Source organism: Schistocerca serialis, chromosome 11, assembly GCF_023864345.2.
Source record: "Schistocerca serialis cubense isolate TAMUIC-IGC-003099 chromosome 11, iqSchSeri2.2, whole genome shotgun sequence".
In the NCBI taxonomy this organism is placed as follows: Eukaryota; Metazoa; Arthropoda; class Insecta; order Orthoptera; family Acrididae; genus Schistocerca; species Schistocerca serialis.
In genome coordinates, this window is record NC_064648.1 from 67715983 (window position 1) to 67741161 (window position 25179).

Here is a 25179-nt window from a genome sequence, read left to right on the forward strand (position 1 = left end):
ACTAGATCCGGGCCTGCTGCGCACGCGTGAATCTGGCAGCTTGGGCAGCGCCAGTAAAATTTTTCCGGGTACCATGTGGCTGGTTGCTGCTGCTGCTTACACAGCCAACAGCCACATTTCTGTAGCCAGAAGCGGGAGAAGGTACTCATACGCCACTCAACTGCGCCTGTGCACGAGCCCGCTCGTAACTGATTGAGGCTAATGCAAACACGGAGGCCTCGATGTAAACAGTTGTGACGTCACGCTCATCGGAGGCAATTTGTTGTTATGAAGCATTGAAGCATTGCATAGTCTTCCAAAAGCCTTTGACACATTTTGCTGTTGGAAGACGCTTGTTCGAGCACTGTGTTATTTTATATGGTGCATTTCCTTCGCAATTTAAGTTTTATTTTCTTTTTTTCTCTCGTTCATGTTTTAATGCTGCAGTATTATTCTGCAGTAGTGGGATACAGTAATATCCTTTGTTAGAGTATCGGTTCTTACCAGTCAAAATTACAAAAATTTAACTGAAAACCAAAACAATGAAAAATTCCCGGTTTTCTCCCGGATGAAAAAATTCCCCGGTATTTCCCCGATCATATACACCCTGAATTAGTGTAATCTGACCTTCATGATCCTTACACGAGAGATATGCAGACGGTCGTGTGTGTTCCTTGACGTCTCACTGAAGTTGGTTCTTTAACATGTTTTCACATCCTGCACTAACAACTATGCCTCTGTCTTCATTTATGTAAATCTTTTAGCTTTAAGAGTGCAGTGCCATGTGTTAATACACAGTGTACATAAAGTCCGAGAACAATTTCAATTATTTATTGCGCAAGAACTAAACATTGAACAGATGTCATACACATAGCATTTTGAAGAGAAACTCTGAAAGTTTTTTTTTTTTTTTTTTTTGCAAACATTCGATATGCAAACCACGAGTGACCCGGCAGCGTCACTGAGCTTCTGCACCAGCTCCAATTTGAATGGTTCCACAGACAGCTTCCATCACAGGACTTTCCACATTGTCACTGGGGCCATTTCGAGTTCACGGGAGGTACGACACGCCGATTTCCTTGGACTCCTTACGAATGTCTCTCGTACACGCCGCACATTCACTTTACTCACACTGGGACATCCGCTTCTCTTTGCCGGGCAACGAATTTGTTGTGTCAGTAGTAAATGGCCTTCCTTGTCGGTGGCTTCTTACCGTACTCAGTTCTAAACATACGTCGAGCAGCTGTAGCACACTTGTTTTTATCGAAGTCAGACACACAGAAAGCTCGCTCCGCACCTGAACTCGCCATGTTGGCGACTAGCGCTGATTGGCAAATCATCAAACTACACTGTGGCGGTATACATGAAAAAAACTTTCAGGATTTCTCTTCACAATGGCATACAGTAAAACCCCGTATTAAATAACGCGCTTTTAAGGAATACTTTCGCTGGTCCCGGCGATAACGCCATAAAAACAATGTTCCTGAAATTCGGTTTTAACGAATCGCGCTTTCTTTTAAATCCCGCTTTTAAGGAATAAGTGTGTTACAATTCGCAAATTAAAATATGGTCTGCAGCTGCACTAATTGTTTTCAGACAATAAATCGTAACGTTAGGCTTTGATCATTTGCATTCTCAAAATCGATGTCCGTGTTAGCGTTCGGATATTGGTCTCGTAACAATAGTTGTGAAGTTATCGAGATTGGAGAATGTTAAACTGATCATTTGTAAACACAATTCTTCCGCACTACCGCGCTCCAGCTATAAAGTCAAAGCATTAAGTATATACTGTAGTTGTGCAATCTACTTCGTGTAATATGGCCAGCAAAAAAAGAAAACTGACGATACAGCGGAAACACAATTATTCGGGATTTTGAAGAGAATCGCAATACCTGTATGAAATTATGCGACGTTGCAAATTAGTACGATTTGGCGCCATCATCTTTGTGTGGAATAATAAAAAATAAGGAGGCTTTATTAAATTTAGAAGCACACGGTTCATGTTCATCAAAAAGGAAGAATATTCGTGAGTCGTCTTTCAAAGCCGTGGAAACTGCTCTTTTAGACTGGCTTCAGGGAATAAGAGTTCCCATAGGTGGGAATCTGTTGCGTGAGAAGGCGCGAGAAATTGCACTGAGGACGGGATATGAGAACTTCAGTGCATCTAACGGCTGGCTAGATAGTTTTAAAAAACGTCACTATCTCTCAACCCAAAATTTAAGTGGAGAAAGTGCATCTGTGGACAATGAAAGTGTGGAGCATGTTCACTATTTTTGTATGCAGCAAAAGGTGAGTTTGTGATTATGGAGGAGTTATATGGGTTAAATAGCCTAGTTCCAATTTTGATTTTGGAACACTTATTTGGGCATTTTGACCTAAACCCTTATTTAAGGAAAACCCTATTTAAAGGAAGAAATTTTTTGGTCTCCTGAGATTCGTTAAAAAGAGGTTTTACTGTATGTATGATATCTTCACAATGTTTGCTTCTTGTGCAATAAATAATTGAAAGTGTTCCCAGACTTTATGTACACCTTGTACAGTTCATCATCACTAGACATACTGCAGCAGACAATCCAGACAAATTAAGAGTGTAACTTTTCTGACTTTACAGCCATCATATTCAGCTACAAGAAGTTCTCTCTAGAGCAGCTGAGAAGGCTGCAGTGGGTAGATGGCATAATACAGTATGAGGGACCAGCAACAGATGGTTTGTTCGGTATGTGTATAGTGACAAAGACCACATAAATTGTGGTCCTTTACTGTGACTGGCAGTTGCATTCTAAAGCAGTGCACCAAAATGATAAACTTCTGTGATAAATATTACAAAACCATAACAGTGAAGTAACCTGCTTTTCTATAGCATCTCTCAATAGCAGGATATCATTTCATTATTTCATAAGTGTTAATTACCAGCTGAACAATAAACAGCTACTTCAGACAAAGTACTTTGGTGATATTCGGATGGCACCTAATTTGGGTGGCGGGCGAAGTGGTTCAGCTGTCAGATCAGAGCTCAACTGTCAGTCTCTAAGGACAGACATGTTGTCTGCTATGATCAGTATTGGTTAAGAACTTAATTAGCAAACTCTCGTTTTGGAACATGTAACTGAGAACTAGTTTAAATAATCACTATCAAACACACAGTTCATTATTTTGCTTATTCTCTGTAAAAGTATGGAGAATGGAAATTATTTGTGAGTTATAAAGTGGACTATAATTGTGCAGTTTCTTGTATTCTGCTAATAAAAAGTGAGTGGCATACCGTTTAAACAAATCAATTCACAATTTAATTATTTATGCACAACCAGTTCCTCGCTGACAGTTTGTTAGAGCCTCAAGATAATGGACTCGTGACCTACGTGCTTTTTTTCTGTGAGGGGATAACAACTATAGAAGACTGCAGGTTGGTGAACATTATTCAGAACTTAACAATATAACGAAAAGGATAGTTGCCGATTCAGCGACTCAGCATCTCCACTATATGGTAAGTAGCAAGTATCCGTTTCTTTATACTGTTACATTCCATCCTGAATTTTCCATTGTTTTATTCAGAACTTATGCAGTCCACTAAGGACTGTGGAAGCAAATAGACACCTCATGCGTACTGCAGTCTTAGTACAAATGAAGTCAGTGACATGTCATCTGTGGTAACACAGGGGAGGTATCGAGGAAGGAAATTTTCAAGGGAAGAGATTTATCACACACACACACACACACACACACACACACACACACATGCACACATATAAATCCCTCTGGCTATATCTCCCTCTCTTTCACTTGCCATAAGAGAAAGAAAAATGCAGACAGTGTGAGTAAACCACGAGAAATGTTTCCCACCACTGTGGACAAAGACCCACCTGTCACTCAAAAGTTGGACCAGTTTTGTACGACAATAAAGCACAGACCTCTCGATATCTGTAACCTCAACTGGTGCTCCCTTCTGCTGCCAACTTTAGAAATATTTACAAAGAAGTAGCTGGAAGCTCCAGAGGAAGAATTCAATAAATCTAAACCTGAGGGCCATATATGTGTGGGGAAACATTCTGAAGAATGTTCATATTTCAGTAAGCTGCAGACTGCTACAACTTTTAACCCATAATATTGCTGCTACAGACACTCCAACTGTGATTACAATGTACTTCTGTTGTATTTAGCTGAATCTTGTCTTTCTTACAGACTAATCTCATGACAAAACAGTATCCGACACAGGTTTCTGAGCTTTGTTTGGAGAAAAAGCAACATCCTACTGGCAAAACAAGCTGGTATTGCCCTTACTGCAATGTACCTCTCTGCGTATCAGAACGGTTCAGATTTTTCCATGCAAAAGTTGGCCACATGTGAGATTGCTTGGGAACTCTCCCCACACTTTTTTTTAAGGAAATATGATTAAAATTTCTGTTATTATTGTAAAATTTGCAATTTATCACATAACTAAGATAGATATGAAAAATAAACCTAGAAACTTGGTACCTTTCAGTGTGAATTACCTTATGAGATATATCGAGTACAACTGTGTCAGTAACATTTTAAATAAAAGCATAAATGATTGGTTCTCAGGGCTTGAAGTTTTTCTAAGTGGCTGGATGGTTCAAATGGCTCTGAGCACTATGGGACTCAACTGCTAAGGTCATTAGTCCCCTAGAACTTAGAACTAGTTAAACCTAACTAACCTAAGGACATCACAAACATCCATGCCCGAAGCAGGATTCGAACCTGCGACCGTAGCGGTCTTGCGGTTCCAGACTGCAGCGCCTTTAACCGCACGGCCACTTCGGCCGGCTCTAAGTGGCTGGACCTCAAAATGTTAACAACAAACAATATTTCAAACTTGTTGCAAATATAACAAGAAACATGTTTGCCTGAACAACATATTAAGTTGGCACATAAGATTGTAGCATTCTTCCGTAAGTTTAATAAACACAACAGGTACACATATTAGACTCTTTGGCCACCAATAATATATTCTTCTTAACTACTTACAATGGTCTGCTGGGGTAACTTTTCCATTCACATCGAGTGACGTTTTGAGCTCATTTTCGTCCAGAAAGGAAGTTCCTCAAAAGTAATTCGACAGAAAAGGTGAAAATCTAAGGGTACAAGATCAGGTAATTAAGGTTGGTGCAGAATGACTTCCCAACCCAATTCCTGTATAGCGTTTTTGTCAACCTAGCAGAATATGGACAGGTGTTATTGTGGAGTAGCATCACTTCAAGCAATCTTCCTGGCCACTGTTTGTAATGGTTACACTTCAGGGAAGGATTCGTAGTACACACCGTTGCCATTCCACCAGATGCAGAACCTTATCTTTTGTGGATGCATACAGATATCTGCACAGGGAGTTGCCGCTTTATTTGGGCTCGACCAGTCTCGACTTTTCCTTATGTTAACATAAAAACACCATTTTATATAGGCACCATTTCTCACCACCGGTATCAATACAGAATTGAAATGGTCAGTGTTGTTCACGACTCAATTGAGGTAAGCAAGCAGAGATATACATATGGCCACCTGCTAATTTTTTTGACTTCTGCTCAGAACCTTCCCCATTGCACCCAAGTGTCGCACGGTGGTGGAATGTTCACAGTTCATCAACTTTGCCAGGTCTCGAGTACAATGATGTGGATCATTGTGGATTAATGCGTTTAAATGGTATTAGTCAAACTTGGTTGAATGCAGAAAGTCACTAATGTCAAAACAGTCCTCCTAAAAATCATAAAACCATTTTCTTTCTGTACTCTGTCCTATGACATTACCTCCGTGCACGGCGCAAGTGTTTCTGGCTGCCTCTGCTGCCGTCACCCCCCCCTACTGACCTCAAACAGGAGACTGTGTTTGAAACATTCCGATTTCTCCACTTGGCACTCCATTTTCTAGTGTCCACAGCCCCACTCACTACTTCTGAATGACAAAATGTAAACTCAGATAGCAACAGTGAACTAAAAATAAAAAATGACAATTGATAAATAAACCCACAGCAACAGGAAAACCAACATGCAAAACACTACGAACTTTTGCACGGACCTAATATTTCCAGTAGCAGCATGAATGCGGCTTTATAAAATCAGTATTAGCAGCAGAAATGTCTTAAACGCAAAACACCTGTCCCTGTACATCAGTAAAAGCACACCACACACACTCTATTCTACTTTACGTACGCCCTCTGCTTCCTCTTGGCAAGCCACAGCCTCTCGCGGTAGCGGAGCAGGAACTTGCGCACCGCCTGGCCGCGGTGCACGTGGATGTAGTGCGTCTCCTGCCAGCGCCGGTTCATGAACCACGGGATGGGGTACTCCCTCTTGCGGTAGAAGAAACGCAGCCCTGTTGAAAAGGACCTGTATCATTTGGTGCTTTCTCTGACTACAGGCAAGCTCCTAGTTCACAACTACTACATCTCTACATATGTAAATTGAAGTCACTTGCTCACATCTGTCTGTATATACATGCTAATCTCAGGATGTATACGTATACAGGGGGAGTCGGGGGGGGGGGGGGGGGGGGGAGGAATCCTGGATTTTTCCTAATTAAAAATACATTTTTTTTACTGAAAATATACTCTACTACCCCCCCCCCCCCCCCCAGTGAAGGAAAATTTTTCCTGTCTTAAGTGATGCTATACTTTTCCTCAGAGCTGTAAAACTTTTCAATCCCTTGAATGGTGAAGGTTTTGTACACCAGCATAGAATTTCCCAGCACTTTAGGAAACAAAACAGCAAACAACAATGCACTCTGGAGAGATATTTGATGCGCGGCAACATTTACACTACATATTTTTGTATTAGAAAAGGATAAACACAAATGTCACGAAATACAGCTCGGTAGCTTCTGAAGGACTTAAATCGAGATTGCGCTAAGTTTTTGTCAGCCCCTCATATCTCACACCACATGATATCGCCAGTGAATGACAGCAGATATTCGGCACGTGAGACACCTGATGTAGTCAGCCAATGGCAACATCACTGTTTAGCGTGAACATACAAACAGGAAAAGTTAATGGTTTAAATTAACACACTTACAGTAGAGGTACGAGAAAAGCTATGCTTTCACATATAATATTCATTGTCAAATATTTTTTTGCTGTTTTTCAAAGATGTGGTTAGGCAGGATCCTAACAGCACAGATTAAGTTGTAGCAGCTGAATATTTCTGACAAGCTTGATTATGAATGTCACTGCTGTGCACTGAACATTTCACGGGTTACCTGGCTGAATACATGTTCCGTCAAGCACTTTCACTTTTCCACAGAAAAGCCAATTATGTGTGAAATTGCTAAAGAACTCACTTCGTTCTCTTTTTCGAGGATAATTATACTTTTTGCCATCATTATACAGCACAATTTGTAATCTATGAACAAGTTAAATAAATAGGAAAAACCAACATCAAATTTCATCTTTTTTCTTTAACGTGCATTACTCTTTAAGATATATCAAACACAAATGTGTCAGTAAAATTTTATATAATGGCATAAATGGCTTGTATTCTGTACCCAAAATTTTTCTAAGTGGCTGGTCCTCAGTGTTAAATTTTGAATGAGAGTGCAATGCCACGTGGTTTAAGAAATTCAGCGTACATTCTCCACAAGCGACATACTTCATCCTTCATAAAAGGAAATTTATTTTTAAAGTACCTCTCCTCAAACAACCGTTCGCAATATTTTCTCGGGACTTGTTAGAAATGGATACAGTTGTGATGTGATGCTTATCGAAAGCAGTTTGTTGTTATGAAGTAATGAAGTATTGCACAGTTTTTGTCCAAAAGCCCTTGACACATTTTGCTGTCTGCAGGCGTTTGTGTGCACACTGTGTTTTGTGGTTGTAAAGAGCACATTTTCCTTGTAACTGAAATTTTATTTGGTGTTATTCTCTTCTTTATATTTTATCAGTTCTTGTATGCCAAAATTACAAGAATTTAACTGCATACTAAAACAATGAAAAATTCTAAAAACATTCCCTGGCTTTTCCTGGGTGAAAAATTCCTGGGGTGTATACACACTGTGCATGGATTTTGATCCTGTTTTCACTAATAGATACACTGTTTCACAAGGAAATTTTTTTATATAATTTTAAGTATTTCATACCATTTATCTGAATTATGATGAGTTAAAAGTTAAGTTTTGAAAACGATGCCACTGCCACTTAGCAAACAGCCACCATAACTCCAGAGAGTAGCAGTTCCTTGAGAATGCAGCAAGCGGGATCTAATTACATCTGGTGTGGTCGTCTAGCAGCAGTGCGTGTAGCTACAAACCAAACGGTTGTGGGATCCAATCCAAGCTGGCTCACTTTTTTTCATTGTGAGTTTTAACATAGCATTCACACCACAACGATGCAGAAATCTGCATTTCAAAATTGTCAGGTGTGAATTGAGGCTTACAATCTGAAATAATCAATCTGCATAGTAAAAAGAACATGCAAATCCAAAATATGTGGTGTTTTATTTTTAATGCTTGAAGTAAAACTTTTTCTGAAAAAGTACTTCAGCAACTGCATTTTCTTTCAGCAGTACAGCAGATGAATCAACTTTCAGCTGTCTGCCATCTTTGAAGCAAACCTAGAAGCGACACGATTCTTCGCGTGGCATGGCGAAGAAATCTGCCCTAAAGAGTCCAAGAGAAAGAATTACAACAATGAGTCTCAACAACGCAGGACGTGTCTACTAAGCTTCACAACAGGAGTGCTTTAACATGTAGATCATGCATTTTTCATTTTTCTTTGCCAACTCTCTCTCTCCCCTCCCCCCCACTCTCTCTCTCTCTCTCTCTCTCTCTCTCTCTCACTCACACACACACACACACACACACACACACACACACACACACAAAAATTACATTTGTTTCATCACGACGTGCTCCCACAACATGTCACTCTAAATGCCAGTTCAATATGTTACATGTAATATTCCTGCTTCCAGACAACTTCCTATGCGCATGGCTTACATTGCATTAGTTGTACGAAAATGATGACATACAGTTACTTAACACTGTTCTCCAAAATTTATTCATAACTCTACACAGTGGCCATCAATAAAAATATGCTATGCCACGGAAGTCATCTGGCCAAAGATCTGTGCTGTGCAAAGACAACTTCAGCATAAGTCAAATGCTGTCATCTCCATAACTGAAATATTGTCCAAGCTTAAAGGTGGTCATACACTTGGAGAACAGGTTTGGCTTACCAGCAATAATCAAAGTTTTAATAACCATGTCACACAAATAATAACTATGCAATTACATCTTTTTTTGCTATTGGAAGGTATGTGACTCCAGTCCTGGTAAACTTTGAAATCCTTGTGCCACAGTACTATAGCATTCTGCTATAAAAGCTAAAAGAAAAGGGACGAGCCAAAACATTACGATCACTGCCCACTGCGTGGTTGAATACCTCCTGGTGGTTTTGCAGGCACACGACACAGTAGGGAAAGAATATAAGTGCAAGACAGGCAAATGGGCAGTCATTACAGTGGAGATGCAAGCCACAAATGCGGAAATCCACCGATATAAACGGTTTTGGCAAAAGGCCCACTGTTGTGGGGCTGTGGCTGGAAATGAGAACCTCTGAAACAAGCAAAGCTGGTTGCCTGTCTGTGTACTACTGTCGTGAAGACGGACGGAAATTGGCTGAAGGACAGTGAAATATGCCGTACGGTAGTGGACGGCCCCGTTTCGTCACAAAACGTAGTGGTCGGAGGATCCCCCATTCTGTAATCCGGGATAGGTAGCAATCTGTGGTAGATTTGATCACAGAGTACAATACAATGCTAGTTTCAGAGCACACCCTTTAAAGGCCACTGTCGAACACGGAGTTCCACATCAAACGATTTCTACGTGTATCTGTGTCGACCCAATGACACTGTCAGTTACGATTATAGTGGGCACAGCACCACTGAGTTTTCACCGCAGATTGATAGAAACGTGTCACCTTCCAAACGAATCACTTTTCTCGTTACACCACGTCGACGGTCGGGGTCTTACACGCCGTCATCCGGGCGAATACGTGCAAGAAACGCACACCACACCACAGAAGTACACCAGTGAGGGCAGAATTACGCTACGGAGTACACCGAGTTGTGCTCCCGTGGGATCTGTGACAGTAATCGAAGGAATCGTGACAGCAGTGAATCGTGTGAACATTACTGGGGACACCTGCACGACTTTGTGCTCGAAGTCTCCCCCTACGGCGATGACATCTTCCGACAGGATAAATGTGTGTCGCGAGGTCGTAATCGTACTACAGTGGTTCGGGGGGCACTGTAGTGAACTCGCATCGACGTCCCGGTCAGCGAATGTGCCCGATCTCTATCCACTACGACACATATCGATCACCAGCTGACCGCCTGTGGTTTGCAGTAATTATTGACCTGTGTGGGACATCTGGTGCCACATACTTCTGGAATCCTGTCGAGGACCTGTGGAATCCGCATCAAGCAGAATCACTGCTGTATTGTGATTGCATAGTGGACCGACACACTATTAAACAGACAGTCATCATGTTTTTGTTCATCAGTGTAGTTCTTATTACAATGGTGCATATCCAGTACATGCTCCTGGGGACTGGACCCCAGTTTTTCAGACAGGCCCTTCTAGTGCTCATAAGCGTATCTTTTGAATTGAAACATATATTCATTACACGATGGGTCTACGATAGTGCTGCATCCACGACTGTCCTTAATACTTTACTCCCCCCCAACCAGTAGTCTTGTCAAGGAGTTTGAGACTCCTTTATGTACTGTGTGTAAACTTCATCGCAGATGGTACTGTAACAATACGAGTCGAGATAGATGTAACCGAACTCTAATAGCGTATTTGCCTCTATTGGTTACGGTAGAGAGATCAATTTTTTGGTCCTGTCTGTATATTTATATATAATATTGCACGAATAAAGGCTGGGCGAGTGTAAAGCTATCGTCAAAAACGCATGGCACGTGATTTGTTACGATTTGGTCGGTCATAATAATAATAATATGCTTTTGAATACAATTAAAATATAACGGCGATACCTGTTTAGTGTTATTGGAAATAATATGTAGTAAATTAATGAGTAAGGTAGCCGATCCTATAAGAAGAGGTAAAATTGGGCATATTGAGGTGTTTTGCTTTATATCGATGAAGCCGATGATACAGTGTCATTTTTTCGTTTACTCTTAGAAATAAACAAGTAAAGAAGTGCTAATTGTGCGTTGTGAAAAAATATAGGGGCGAGTTTTAAATAACTACAGTGTATAATCAGAGTAACAAAAGGACATTTAGTTACACGAAATTGCGGATAGCGAAGTGTGGTCATTAAATTGAGTACACCTACAGGGCAGTCAATTCCGGGATAAATCTATACGCATCTCACGAGGGACGCGGTATTGAGACAGTTTTTTTTTTTTTATTATACCACGGAGAGCTGGCTCCAATTTATGAAAAGGAGCAAAACGTTAACTTTTAAGCGAACTCTTAATAATAGCGGACTGGAGAGAAAAGTGTGTAATTGTCTTATGCCTAACAAACACTCACGGAGGGCGATGGCTAAACTGGAAGAGTCAATTACAAAATACTGTATCATTATCATTGACAGTTGGTGTCGATCAACCAAAACTGTTCATCGATTGAACTTGGGAGTTAGGGTTCAGGCACTCGCATATACTCCACATCAGGGTGTGAATGAGTGGTGTATGTGAAATAAAACTGTGAACAAAGTTACGTTAAATAAAACAGAAGAAACCAGACAGTTTGGTCGTACTGTTATTATTCCATAAACTGTAACATTTCTTATTGTTGTACGAAGCCTTTATGGATTATCTTTATGACAATCTGCTTCAAAGGGATCTCGTTACGAGTTAAGTTTTGGGGACCTGGTCAAGAGGGGGTAGTTCATAGATCCTAACTACTGCAGCTATTCTGGAATCAGGTGCTACCGTGATAGTTGTCAATGACTTAAGGTCACCATATCTCATGCTCTAAGATCGACACGCCTTTCCACTCTGTATAACGGTGCCTCACGGCAACAACGACAACGCCGACGACGGAGGAAGATAGGGTAGAGTACATTTTCTTGGGACTGACCCTTAGATCCTGTTTTCTGCACAAGTTTTGCACATTGTGCCACTGTTATAATAGTATGGCAAATCTGCCAAATATTACTATGACTAAATCATCTGTGTACTTAATTCTTCCACGAGTTCATTACCACGAGGTTCCATAACAGTGGGAACAAAACCTATCCTTGTTAGTGGTGTGCACCACCATTATCTCATTCATCACGATGGCTTCCATCTTTCTTCTTCTTAGCACGGTCCTAATCCACCTTCATACGCCGGTCTCAGTGCCGTGCTCTTCTGCTAGTATAACCGCAGATTCGAGTGTCGTATTGCTAAAATCCGCTCAATATCCAGAGAACAATTTCCTGAAAGTCTATAGCTTTTTCCACCTTCCTAAGAAGTTGGTGTAGTGTTGTTGCACACAATGTACCTGGTGGATATGCCTGTCGGTTATCTCAATTAACCTCTTTCCCCTAACACGCACAGTAAAGAGTTTTTCAAGTGTCTCAGAAGAAAGGAGGACAGCCTGATAAGTCTCATATCCTTAGCCTCGGTATCATTAGTTCTCCCTTTGGAAATGAAACAACCCCCACTGTCCTCCAAGCATTATGAATGATTCCTACTACTAGGCTGATCCTGAACACACTACACGAGAATTTGCACTCAGGTGAGAAAAGTCACGTATACCCACATATACAGATGACGATAGTATCGTGTGCACGAGGTATAAAAGGGCAGTGCATTGACGGAGCTGTCATTTGTACCAGGTGATCCGTACGAAAAGGTTTCCAACGAGAGTAGTCGGAAATAGATGCACGGGACATTCCATTTTGGAAATCGATAGCGAATTCAATATTCCGAGATACACAGTGTCGAGAGTTTGCCAAGAATATGAGACTTCAGCATTACCTGTCACCACAGACAACGCAGGTGAACAGCCTTCACTTAATGCACAGCAGCATTCACTTAGAGATGTCAGTGCTAACACACAAGCAATGCTACGTGAAATAACCACAGAAATCAATGGGAGACATACGACAAACGTATCCGTTAAAACAGTGCGGTGAAATTCGTCATTAACGGGCTACGGCAGCAGACGACTGACGCGAGTGCTTTTGCTAGAAGCACATCACCTGCAGTGCCTCTCCCGGGCTCGTGACCGTATCGATCGGTCCCTAGACGATTTGAAAACCGTGGCCTGCTCAGCTCAGTCCAGACTTCAGCTGGTAAGAGCTGACAGTAGGATTCGAGTGTGCCACGGACCCAAACTGCCGACGAGGCACTGTGGATGCCGGTAGTGGCTCCGTAATGGCGTAGGCTGTGTTTACACGGAACGGACAGCGTACTCCGGCCCAACTGAACCGATCACTGACTGGAAATGGTCACGTTTGGCTATGCTGAAACCATTTTCAGCCATTCACGGACTTTGCGATCCCAAACAGTGTCGAATGTTTACCCGTGACGCTACATCACATCAACGAGCCACAACTGTTCGCGACTGAAGAACACACAGGACCATCTGAGTGATCGGTTTGGCCACTACACCAATCCCACTCAATACTTACGAGACATAATCGAGAGCTCAGTTTGTGCACAAAATTCTGCACCGGCAACACTTTCGCAACTACAGAAGGTTATAGAGGCAGTACGGCTCAATATTTCTGTAGGGGTCTTCCGACGTCTCGTCAAGTCTGTGCCACGTCTAGCAGCTGCACTAAGTCGAGCAATAGGAGGCCCCACACAATATTGGGAGGTATCCCAGGACTTTTGTCACCTCAGTGTCATTAATTCCTGTTCGGTGCAGGACAGCTGGAAAGATTGCATCCGAGCCTGGTGACATTCCCACAACCCGTTTGATTTCTTTTAAATCGATGCACTGTCTGGCAGATTCCCAGTTCTCCCTTCGATTACCTGTAAAGCAGTACCTCTCGGGGGTTGACTCTCGGTCTTTACTATCTGCCGGAGTGCACCGAGGGAAGTGAGTCTCGAAGAGCCCGTCCGGCATTTCGTCTCGTTTGCTGTCCTCGTACGAGATGTGACTGTGAAGTTTTAAGAACGGATCCACTACTGCTAACTGGTCTCGCGGGCAGGTACACGGAGGGTGGGGACCGAGTCCTTGCCTTGTCGTCGAATGCCCTCTGACTGGAAACTGCGTTTCCTTTATTCGGTTCATCCTGGCAGTTGGTCGAGTGCGGGTCTGTTAGAGCTCGTTGCCGGATTCTGCCTGCGTGAAAATGGACGTAAAAACGGGGTGACGAGTTTGTTTGAAATATTGTTTTAAAACCGGGAAATCGGCTTCTGAGACTTACAAACTATTAAAAATAGCTTTTGAAGATAGTTGTATGAGCCAGTCAAATGTTTTTATCTGGTTCGACAGATTTAAAAATGGCAATGAATCATTTGAAGATGAACCACGGTCCAGCCGTCCTTCCACCTCATAAACAAATGAAAATGTTGTGAAAATTTGCAACTTAGAGAGAGAGATGGCTGATGAGCGTAACTTAAGTTTCTATGCAGTTCAGTCAATTTTAACTGAAGATCTGAACATGCGCCGAGTGTCCGTAAAATTCATTCTAAAAGTGCTGTCGAGTGACCGGAGACAATAACGACTTGAAGTGTGCAAAGAACTGATTAATCGGACAAAAATGACTCAGATTTCTTAAATACGGTAACTACAAGTGACAAATCGTGGGTATATGGATAGAATCCTGAAACCAAAGTGCAGTTTTCTCAGTGGAAGACTCCAGGCTAACCACGGCCGAAAAAAGCACGGCAAAGTCGGTCGAAGGTGAAGACAATGTTGGTGATTTTTTCGATTCTATCGGTATTGTGCATCACGAATTTGCCTCTTGCAGACAGACAATTAACCAGGAATACCACAAATGTGTCTCGAGTGTTTGTGCGAAACGGTGCGGAAGAAAAGACCCGCACTGTGGAATGACAGTGGTTGGGGGCTACACTGTGATAATGCTCTGGCTCATCGTGCCTTCTCCATCGTTGAATTTATGACCAAATTTAAAATTCCTGTGCTTCCACAATTGCCATATTCCCCTGATTTGGCCTCTGCTGACTTCTACCTGTTTCCTAAACTGAAATTTTCACTGAAACAGAAGCGATTTGACTCGATTGAAGACATCTGGGCAAATACGGAGAGTGTCCTTAACTTACTTCAGGAAAAAAATTTCCATGAATGTTTCCAAAAGTGGAAACACCGTTGGAGTCAGTGTGTTCAGTCAGAAGGGGACTATTCTGAAGGAGATGCATCACAGTATCATGTAAGTACCACCATTTTACAATTACAAGCCCATTCTTAAAACTTTACAATCACACCTAGTATATTCACTGTCGTCCTACCTTAGAGTACTGCTTGGATTGGTAGGTATTCTAGTGAGTATTTTATGAAGTTGTAATGCAAGTAGCTGTACCTTTCACTTTGTCACAGAATACCTTACAGGATGATAGCTTTGCTTGCTTGATCACGAGCAATGGTGACTGCATTACAATGAAAGGATTTTAGGATATACTGGTTTTGTATTGAAAACTCAGGATTGGTCAAGCCACGCTGATCTCCATTTACCACACTTTTTCCTTACTATCAAACTTGAGCCATTCTTCACTATTCTCCCCCTTTGCCAGTCACCTAACATAGTTATTACCACTACCAGAATCAAATCAGCAGGGTTCCTATGTGTGTTGAAACTTCATCTCTTACACTGATATTTCATGTTATTTACACATCAAGTTATAAAATGTTTAGAAGTTAATAAATGTATGAGGTATTTCCCGAAAGTAACAGACATTTAGGCCTATTGTGGTAGTGGGCAAGGCTACAGCTGCCACTGCATCCAGTAGTAGTAGTGCATGGTCTGTGCCTCTGCTACTTTGCTTTCTGTGACATGTTAAAATGTGTGCTGCAATAGAAAATCCCTCCACTCGTGAGGTGCGTTCTGTGATTTGGTCCTCGTTGGCAAAAAAACAGCAAAACAATCAAAATTTATCGAGACCTCTGTGATGTGTAAGGAAAAGGAATAACGAGTGACAGCTGAGTGTGAAAATGGTGCACTGATTTTAAAAACAGCCGTACCGATGTTTCACAATGAGGATCACAGTGGTAGGTCTAGCCTTATGACTGACGAACTGGTGGTGAAAATCAATGACAAAATCCATGAAAATCACCGTTTCATGATTATGGGACTTTTGGGACTACCACCTATTCCCAACAATGAAGACACGGCTCGCTACATGACACTTTGATACTGATATCGAACTGCATGCCACTATGAACCAGTGGTTGTAACCGCAGGTGTCAGATTTGTAAATAGATTGGATTGATAAACTTGTGCCAAAGTATGAGAAATGCCTCAATTTGAATGGTGATTACGTAGAGAAATGGCTTAAGAGTGTACCCTTAAAATGTATGAAATAAAACTTGGTTTTTCCATATAGTTAATTTTTTATTTTAAAACTTCTGTTGCTTCCTGGATAGCACTCATAAATGAGAGTAGAACGAGTCAGCATATTTGATTAGAGAAATGGAAATCAGTCACGGAAAGCAGTTTCAGTCATCTGTGAGTACCTCAGACCAATTCCATGGAGAGAGATCATAGAAACATAGATATAGGAAACAAAGATACCAGACTGAGATTCAGTGGAAGAATTCTAAGGACACTATTCACCCACCAAGGGCACAGTTCCGAAATCCCTCATTTGACCAAGTTCTGCTTACCAGAAAGGGTTAACAGAAGGGACACAGTAAACAGTAAGAACAGTACTGTGGTTCATGACAGGTTCAGCCAGTAAGTGCTAGAATTCCACAGAGCAGAAGACACTGTGAGAAAGATGGCGAGCGTCACGGAGATGTTAGCTGTTAAAATACTAAGAGTGTGTGTTCTGACTAGGACCCCCAGAGTGCAAGGTCACAAAAGGCCAATGGCGTTTATGGCAATCGACACTCCACGTTTTGTCTACCGTACAACCGCAACATCGGCTGCTTAACGGCAACTGGGGGCGAGACTGTAGGTATCCGATTGTGAGCAAAGCCCGAGGCTACAGAGCGTAGTCGATAAGTAACTCACTACAGTGCTAATGGTGTTGATAAAAAGCTGAGCAATGGCAACAATAAACAAAGCAAACATTGCATTACATCTACAACAACAGTTGCCATCAGAAAGGAGCCTGAGGAATTTTGCAGTGTGGCAGGTGAAATATTAGCGTTTCTGCAAGTTGAATCAGTGGAATGAGTGGTGTCGCATACTCTTGTCTGTGTGGACAACGTACACGAGGAGTACAATGATGACGATATGTGCTTAACAAGTGAAAGATATTGAAACAGACATCAAGCGATGTAGTTCAACATCCTTGTCAGACAGGGAGCCACAAATCCCACATCCAGTGAAATGTAGTAAAGGGCAATCACTGTCCAAGGAGCAGATGTTGTTGTTGTTGTTGTGGTCTTCAGTCCTGAGACTGGTTTGATGCAGCTCTCCACACTACTCTATCCTGTGCAAGCTTCTTCATCTCCCAGTACCTACTGCAACCTACATCCTTCTGAATCTGCTTAGTGTATTCATCTCTTGGTCTCCCTCTATGATTTTTACCCTCCACGCTGCCCTCCAATACTAAATTGGTGATCCCTTGATGCCTCAGAACATGTCCTACCAACCGATCCCTTCTTCTGGTCAAGTTGTGCCACGAACCTCTCTTCTCCCCAATCCTATTCAATACTTCCTCATTAGTTATGTGATCTACCCATATAATCTTCAGCATTCTTCTGTAGCACCACATTTCAAAAGCTTCTATTCTCTTCTTGTCCAAACTATTTACCGTCCATGTTTCACTTCCATACATGGCTACGCTCCATACAAATACTTTGAGAAATAACTTCCTGACACTTAAATCTATACTCGATGTTAACAAATTTCTCTTCTTCAGAAACGCTTTCCTTGCCATTCCCAGTCTACATTTTATATCCTCTCTACTTCGTCCATCATCAGTTATTTTGCTCCCCAAATAGCAAAACTCCTTTACTACTTTAAGTGTCTCATTTCCTAATCTAATACCCTCAGCATCACCCGACTTAACTCGACTACATTCCATTATCTTCGTTTTGCTTTTGTTGATGTTCATCTTATATCCTCCCTTCAAGACACCATCCATTCTGTTCAACTGCTCTTCCAAGTCCTTTGCTGTCTCTGACAGAATTACAATGTCATCGGCGAACCTCAAAGTTTTTATTTCTTCTTCATGAATTTTAATACCTACTCCAAATTTTTCTTTTGTTTCCTTTACTGCTTGCTCAATATAGAGATTGAATAACATCGGGGAGAGGCTACAACCCTGTCTTACTCCCTTCCCAACCACTGCTTCCCTTTCATGTCCCTCAACTCTTATAACTGCCATCTGGTTTCTGTACAAGTTGTAAATAGCCTTTCGCTCCCTGTATTTTACCCCTGCCACCTTTAGAATTTGAAAGAGAGTATTCCAGTCAACATTGTCAAAAGCTTTCTCTAAGTCTACAAATGCTAGAAACGTAGGTTTGCCTTTCCTTAATCTTTCTTCTAAGATAAGTCGTAAGGTCAGTATTGCCTCACGTGTTCCAGTATTTCTACGGAATCCAAACTGATCTTCCCCGAGGTCGGCTTCTACTAGTTTTTCCATTCGTCTTTAAAGAATTCGTGTTAGTACTTTGTAGCTGTGGCTTATTAAACTGATTGTTCGGTAATTTTCACATCTGTCAACACCTGATTTCTTTGGGATTGGAATTATTATATTCTTCTTGAAGTCTGAGGGTATTTCGCCTGTTTCATACATCTTGCTCACCAGATGTTAGAGTTTTGTCAGGACTGGCTCTCCCAAGGCCGTCAGTAGTTCCAATGGAATGTTGTCTACTCCGGGGGCCTTGTTTCGACTCAGGTCCTTCAGTGCTCTGTCAAACTCTTCACGCAGTATCGTATCTCCCATTTCATCTTCATCTACATCCTCTTCCATTTCCATAATATTGTCCTCAAGTGCATCGCCCTTGTATAGACACTCTATATACTCCTTCCACCTTTCTGCTTTCCCTTCTTTGCTTAGAACTGGGTTGCCATCTGAGCTCTTGATATTCACACAAGTCGTTCTCTTATCTCTAAAGATCTCTTTAATTTTCCTGTAGGCAGTATCTATCTTACCCCTAGTGAGATAAGCCTCTACATCCTTACATTTGTCCTCTAGCCATCCCTGCTTAGCCATTTTGCGCTTCCTGTCTATCTCATTTTTGAGACGTTTGTATTCCTTTTGGCCTGCTTCATTTACTGCATTTTTATATTTTCTCCTTTCATCAATTAAATTCAATATTTCTTCTGTTACCCAAGGATTTCTACTAACCCTCTTCTTTTTACCTACTTGATCGTCTGCTGCCTTCACTACTTCATCCCTCAGAGCTACCCATTCTTCTTCTACTGTATTTCTTTCCCCCATTCCTGTCAATTGTTCCCTTATGCTCTCCCTGAAACTCTGTACAACCTCTGGTTCTTTCAGTTTATCCAGGTCCCATCTCCTTAAATTCCCACCTTTTTGCAGTTTCTTCAGTTTTAATCTACAGGTCATAACCAATAGATTGTGATCAGAGTCCACATCTGCTCCTGGAAATGTCTTACAATTTAAAACCTGGTTCCTAAATCTCTGTCTTACCATTATATAATCTATCTGATACCTTTTAGTATCTCCAGGGTTCTTCCATGTATACAACCTTCTATCATGATTCTTAAACCAAGTGTTAGTTATGATTATGTTGTGCTCTGTGCAAAATTCTATCAGGCGGCTTCCTCTTTCATTTCTTAGCCCCAATCCATATTCACCTACTACGTTTCCTTCCCTCCCTTTTCCTACACTCGAATTTCAGTCACCCATGACTATTAAATTTTCGTCTCCCTTCACTATCTGAATAATTTCTTTTATTTCATCATACATTTCTTCAATTTCTTCGTCATCTGCAGAGCTAGTTGGCATATAAACTTGTACTACTGTAGTAGGTGTGGGCTTCGTATCTATCTTCACAATAATGCGTTCACTATGCTGTTTGTAGTAGCTTACCCGCATTCCTATTTTCCTATTCATTATTAAACCTACTCCTGCATTACCCCTATTTGACTTTGTGTTTATAACCCTGTAGTCACCTGACCAGAAGTCTTGTTCCTCCTGCCACCGAACTTCACTAATTCCCACAATATCTAACTGTAACCTATCCATTTCCCTTTTTAAATTTTCTAACCTACCTGCCCGATTAAGGGATCTGACATTCCACGCTCCGATCCGTAGAACGCCAGTTTTCTTTCTCCCGGTAACGAGTTGTGGTTGTACCTACGGTACAGCTATCTGTATCGCTGAGGCACGCAAGCCTCCCCACCAATGGCAAGGTCCATGGTTGATGGGGGGGGGGGGGGGGGGAAGGAGCAGATACTAAACATAATTACATATGTGGAAGATCATCTGCAGTATAGTAAAGTAACAATTAACATTTTCGAATAAGTCCACAGCAATATGACCGCGTAAACCGTAAGAAACACTAGGGATATTGAAGGGAGGCCAAGGCGCTCTTGTTACAAAAATTGGTGTTAGCGCATTTTCATGATGATGATGATGATGATGATGATTGGTTTGTGGGGCACTCAACTGCGCGGTTATTAGCACCCGTACGAATTCCTAACCTTTGCTCAGTCCAATCTGCCACTTTCACGAATGATGATGAAATGATGAGGACAACACGAACACCCAATCATCCAGGGCAGGTGAAAATCCCTGACCCCACTGGGAATCGAACACAGGACACTGTGCCCGGGAAGCGAGAATGCGACCGTGAGACCACGAGCTGCGGAGTCGCATTTTTGAGTACGATACGATTTACAGGATGTGCTTGATGGTGACCTACTGCATTGTTAGTGGCCTACTATGCTATGCACAACAAACTGTGTGCAACACAGAGTACAGTAATTTCAAGGGAAGCAGTCGACAGTTGCATAATTTCAAACAGCTGTGCAGAAGAGAGAGACTTCAGGTAACGAAATTTCAAACAAAATGTCAACTTCACGATGCACGTCATGCTGTCGACTTGGCTGAAAATTTGTCGATGAGATAAACAAACTTATCCCATCGTTTGGCACGGAATTTATTTTCAGCTCAGACCAACTGGGAATTGTAAAGGAAATGCATATGAAAGGATCGCTGGAAATTAAGGGTGCCAAGAGAGTTGTATCAAGATCAACTAACATCAATGTCTAAACACTTTTGCATACAATTATGCTGACTGTTAATTTGGACAGTAAATTGGCTGTAGAGTTACAGGAAGTTGCAGGTGTTCTGCTCCCTACAATTCTTTCTTGTGTGTATGATCTTACAAGGACATTAGAGAATATTTATGTCACAGCAAGAAAGAGTGGGAAAAGAGCACAAGATAACTACAACTAAAGAGCACAAGATAACTACAACTACGTTACGAGTGCTGCTATTGCCCAATAGCTGGTCAAAATAACTTGCTTTTGCTCGATTCCTGGTCTGTATATAAAAATTATACTCCTTCGGAGAAAACTATCACTCCTGAAAAGTGTTTGACATTGCAATGCATACCACCTGGAACCACTGGACAAATTCAGCTTCTGGATATTTGTTTCCTCCCTGCCTACGAAACATATTACTGCACTGTCTGCAGCTATGCCTCCACGGATAGCCAGTTTCACAATAAGCTCCACAACAGACTTACGAATTCAGTTGTATGCCGTCACACTCCATCTGTTATCATCACCCCGTTACACCAATATGATCCTATATGCAATCTGTATGAGTGGATACCTAGCCGAATGTCCCACACAGTTCATAACTCCCGAGGAGTTCACCTTTGATCTTGATGGTGCTAATATCTGCGATCACTGTAGTGCGTCATAGTGGTTCGTTTTGAACATTTCGTGACTGTCAACGATGTCTATTTTGTGAAGTGTAATTTGCATCCCGGAGAAGATTGATCTCTGCACCTCACGGACGATCATTTTCTGTTGCCCTCCTGATGCGCACTGTGAATTGTTAGTGACTAACATTTTTCCTGTGACAACTTTCAAATCAGGCTTAGTAAAAATTGAACTTGCGACCTCATGCTTAAGGGGTTGCTTGTGAGAAGAGTAGAGCGACATCATATATTCTCACACGTAACAAGTGTGCTCCTAAGGAGACAGAGACAGTCATTCTTCATGTCAACTGACCTTAATCTCAACAAGAGGGGAGGGGGGGGCGGGGGGGGGGGGGGGGGGGGGGGGAGTTATGCAGTACTATCTGTTACACTGTTAGATGACTTGCAAACTATATCTGAGAAGTAATTCTCAAGTTATTTTTAAAAACAACCGCAACCACGAAAGCTGGTGGCAGCACTAGTCCTTCTCTGCATATTCACCCTGTAGTCCGACACATTTACCTCAAAGATGGATGATTTCATAGAGACCTCTGTTTAGAAGTCTACCTCACTGTCATTCTGAAACTGTCTCCCATGGTATGGTTCTCTAATGAGTAGTATTGTGAGACTTATTTGCCACTGCGTGTTATTGACGAACAATTGATGTCAGTAAGACACAATCCTAAGGTGAGCATTTTTTCTAGTCAACAGAATGGTTTAATGCGGCCCGCCAAGAATTCCTCTCCAATGCCTACTTCTTCATCTCAGAGTAGCATCTGCAACCTACATCCTCAATTATTTGTGGGATTTATTCCAATGTCTGTCTTCCTCTACAATTTTTACCCTGTGTAGCTCCCTCTAGTACCAGGGAAGTCATTCCCTGATGTCTTAACAGGTGTCCTATCATACTGTCCCTTCTTGTCAGTGTTTTTCACATATTCGTTTCCTTCCTGATTCTGTGCAGAGCGTCCTCGTTCCTCTCGTGTCAAGGAATCTTGCCTTCTCAGTTAGTTAGACAAACAATCAAACAACTCTTATTAATGAGTTTTATTACAAATTGACAAGATACAGTGACAATACTTAGCTTTGGTTGATGTGACACAAGCAATAAAAAATAGTAGTCTTCTTCAGGAAAGAGATACAAAAGTCTGTGCTACAAAGAGATTCTTAACGAAGTCACTAATGTTGATGCTGTTATCCGAGTCGCTAATCTTGAAGTTGCTACTGAAGTAGGCTGCCACGAGACCCACAGCACTTATATCCTCTACACCTAGGGGCCACTGCTGTCGTGTTGTCATCCTGGAAGGGAGGTCGGTCAGTGTGTGATTGGCTGACTTCTTCTCATAGCCTTCCCTTCCCTGTCATTCCCGACTGGTGTGCCGGCACTGACTTTAGGCTGTAACAACTCCTTACCTAATTTTCAATATTCACCTGTAGCACCACATCTCAAATGCTTTCATTCTCTTCCGTCCCTGTTTTCCCACAGCCGATGTTTCACTACAATACAATGCTGTGTTCCAAATGTACAGTCTTAGAAATTTCTTCCTCAAATTAAGCCCTATGCGTGACACTATAGACTTCTCTTGGTCAGGCACGCCCATTTTGCCAGTGCTAGTCAGCCTTTGAAGTCATTCTTGCTCTGTCCATCGTTGGTTATTTTGCTGCCTACGTAGAAGAATTCCTTAATTTCATCTACTTCATGACCGTCAATCCTGATGATAAGTTTCTCGATGTTATCATTTCTGCTACTTCTCATTACTTTCATCTTTCTTCGTTTTATTCTCAATCCTTATTCTGTACTCATTAGACTTCATTCCATTCAGCAGATCGTGTAATCTGCCTTCACTTTCACTGAGGATAGCACTGTCATCAGCGAATCGTATCACTGATATCCTTTCACCTTGAGTTTTAATTCCACTCCTGAACCTTTCTTTTATTCCTATCTATCACTGCTACTTTGACATATAAACTGGTGAGCAGGGGCAAAAGACTACATCCATTTACATTTCTTTTTTAACCCAAGCACTTCGTTCTTTGTCTTCTACTCCCATTATTCCCTCTTGGCTCTTGTATATGTCATATAGTGTCATCTCTCCCTATAGCTTACCCCTATTTTCTCAGAATTTCGAAGATCTTGCACCATTCGACGTTGTCGAAAGCTTTTTTCAGGTCGACAAATTGTATGAACATGTCTTGATTTTTCTTTAGTCTTGCTTCCATCATCAATCGCAATTTCGGAGTTGCGTCTCATCTTTAACACATCCTCAATTTTCTTTTCCATTCTCCTATATATTATTCTTGTCGGCAAATTGGATGCATGGGCTTTTAAGCTGACTGTGCAGTATTTCTCGCACCTGTCAGTTCTTTCAGTCTTCAGAATTGTGTGGATACTATTTTTACGAAGTCGGATGCTATATCACCAGATTCGTACATTCTACAAACCATCGTGAATTCCGTCACTTTGTTGCCACTTCCCCCAATGATTTTAGAAATACTGATGGAATGTTATCTATCCATTCTCTCTTATTTGATCTTAAGTCTTCCAAAGCTCTTTTAAATTCTAATACTGGCTGCCTATCTATTTACATAGACTTGTGCTTCTTCTTCTTCTTCTTCTTCTTCTTCTTCTTCTTCTTACACATCAGACAAACCACACCCCTTGCAGAGCCTTCAGTGTACTCTTTCCACCTATACACGCTCTCCTCCGCATGCTGAGTAAGTCCTTCTGACGATAATTCCTTTTTTTTTTTTTTCACACTTTTCATGCAGCCATTTCATGTTAGCTTCCCTGCATTTCCTATTTTCTTTCCTCCTAAGTGATCTGTATTTCTGTATTCCTGACTTTCCCCTCATTATTTTTTTTACTTACTTCTTTCATCCATCAACTGAAATATGTCATCTGTACCCATGGGGTTCCTTCGCAGTTATCTACATTGTCCCAATGTTTTCCTTTCCAACTCCTATGTTTGCCCTTTTTAGAAATGTTCATTCCTCTTCAACTGTACTACCTACTGAATTATTCCTTACTGCAGTATTTATGGCCTTACGGAACTTCAAGCATATGTCTTCATTACTTAGTACTTCCATGTTCCATTTCTTCAAGTACTCATTCTTCCTTACGAATCTCTTAAACTTCAGCCCATTCTTCATCACTACTACACTGTGATCAGAGCCTATATCTGCTCCTGGGTACACCCTACAATCCAGTAGCTGATTTCAGAATCTCTGTCTGACCATGATGTAATCTAACTCTTCCCCTATCTT

At 41.5% G+C, this 25179-nt stretch overlaps 1 protein-coding gene across 2 annotated transcripts in view; it reads right to left on the bottom strand.

The window, feature by feature from the left end:
- The window catches only part of LOC126426854 (39S ribosomal protein L47, mitochondrial), a 75632-nt gene that overhangs the window by 15403 nt on the left and 35050 nt on the right, over positions 1-25179 (bottom strand). For both annotated transcript variants that reach the window (XR_007576444.1, XM_050088876.1), the window contains exon 5: positions 6138-6300. Coding sequence is in view for 1 of the 2 variants with exons in the window: in XM_050088876.1 (XP_049944833.1) it covers positions 6138-6300 (163 nt within the window). In the remaining variant the exon portion in view is untranslated. The remainder of the gene's footprint in view (positions 1-6137; positions 6301-25179) is intronic.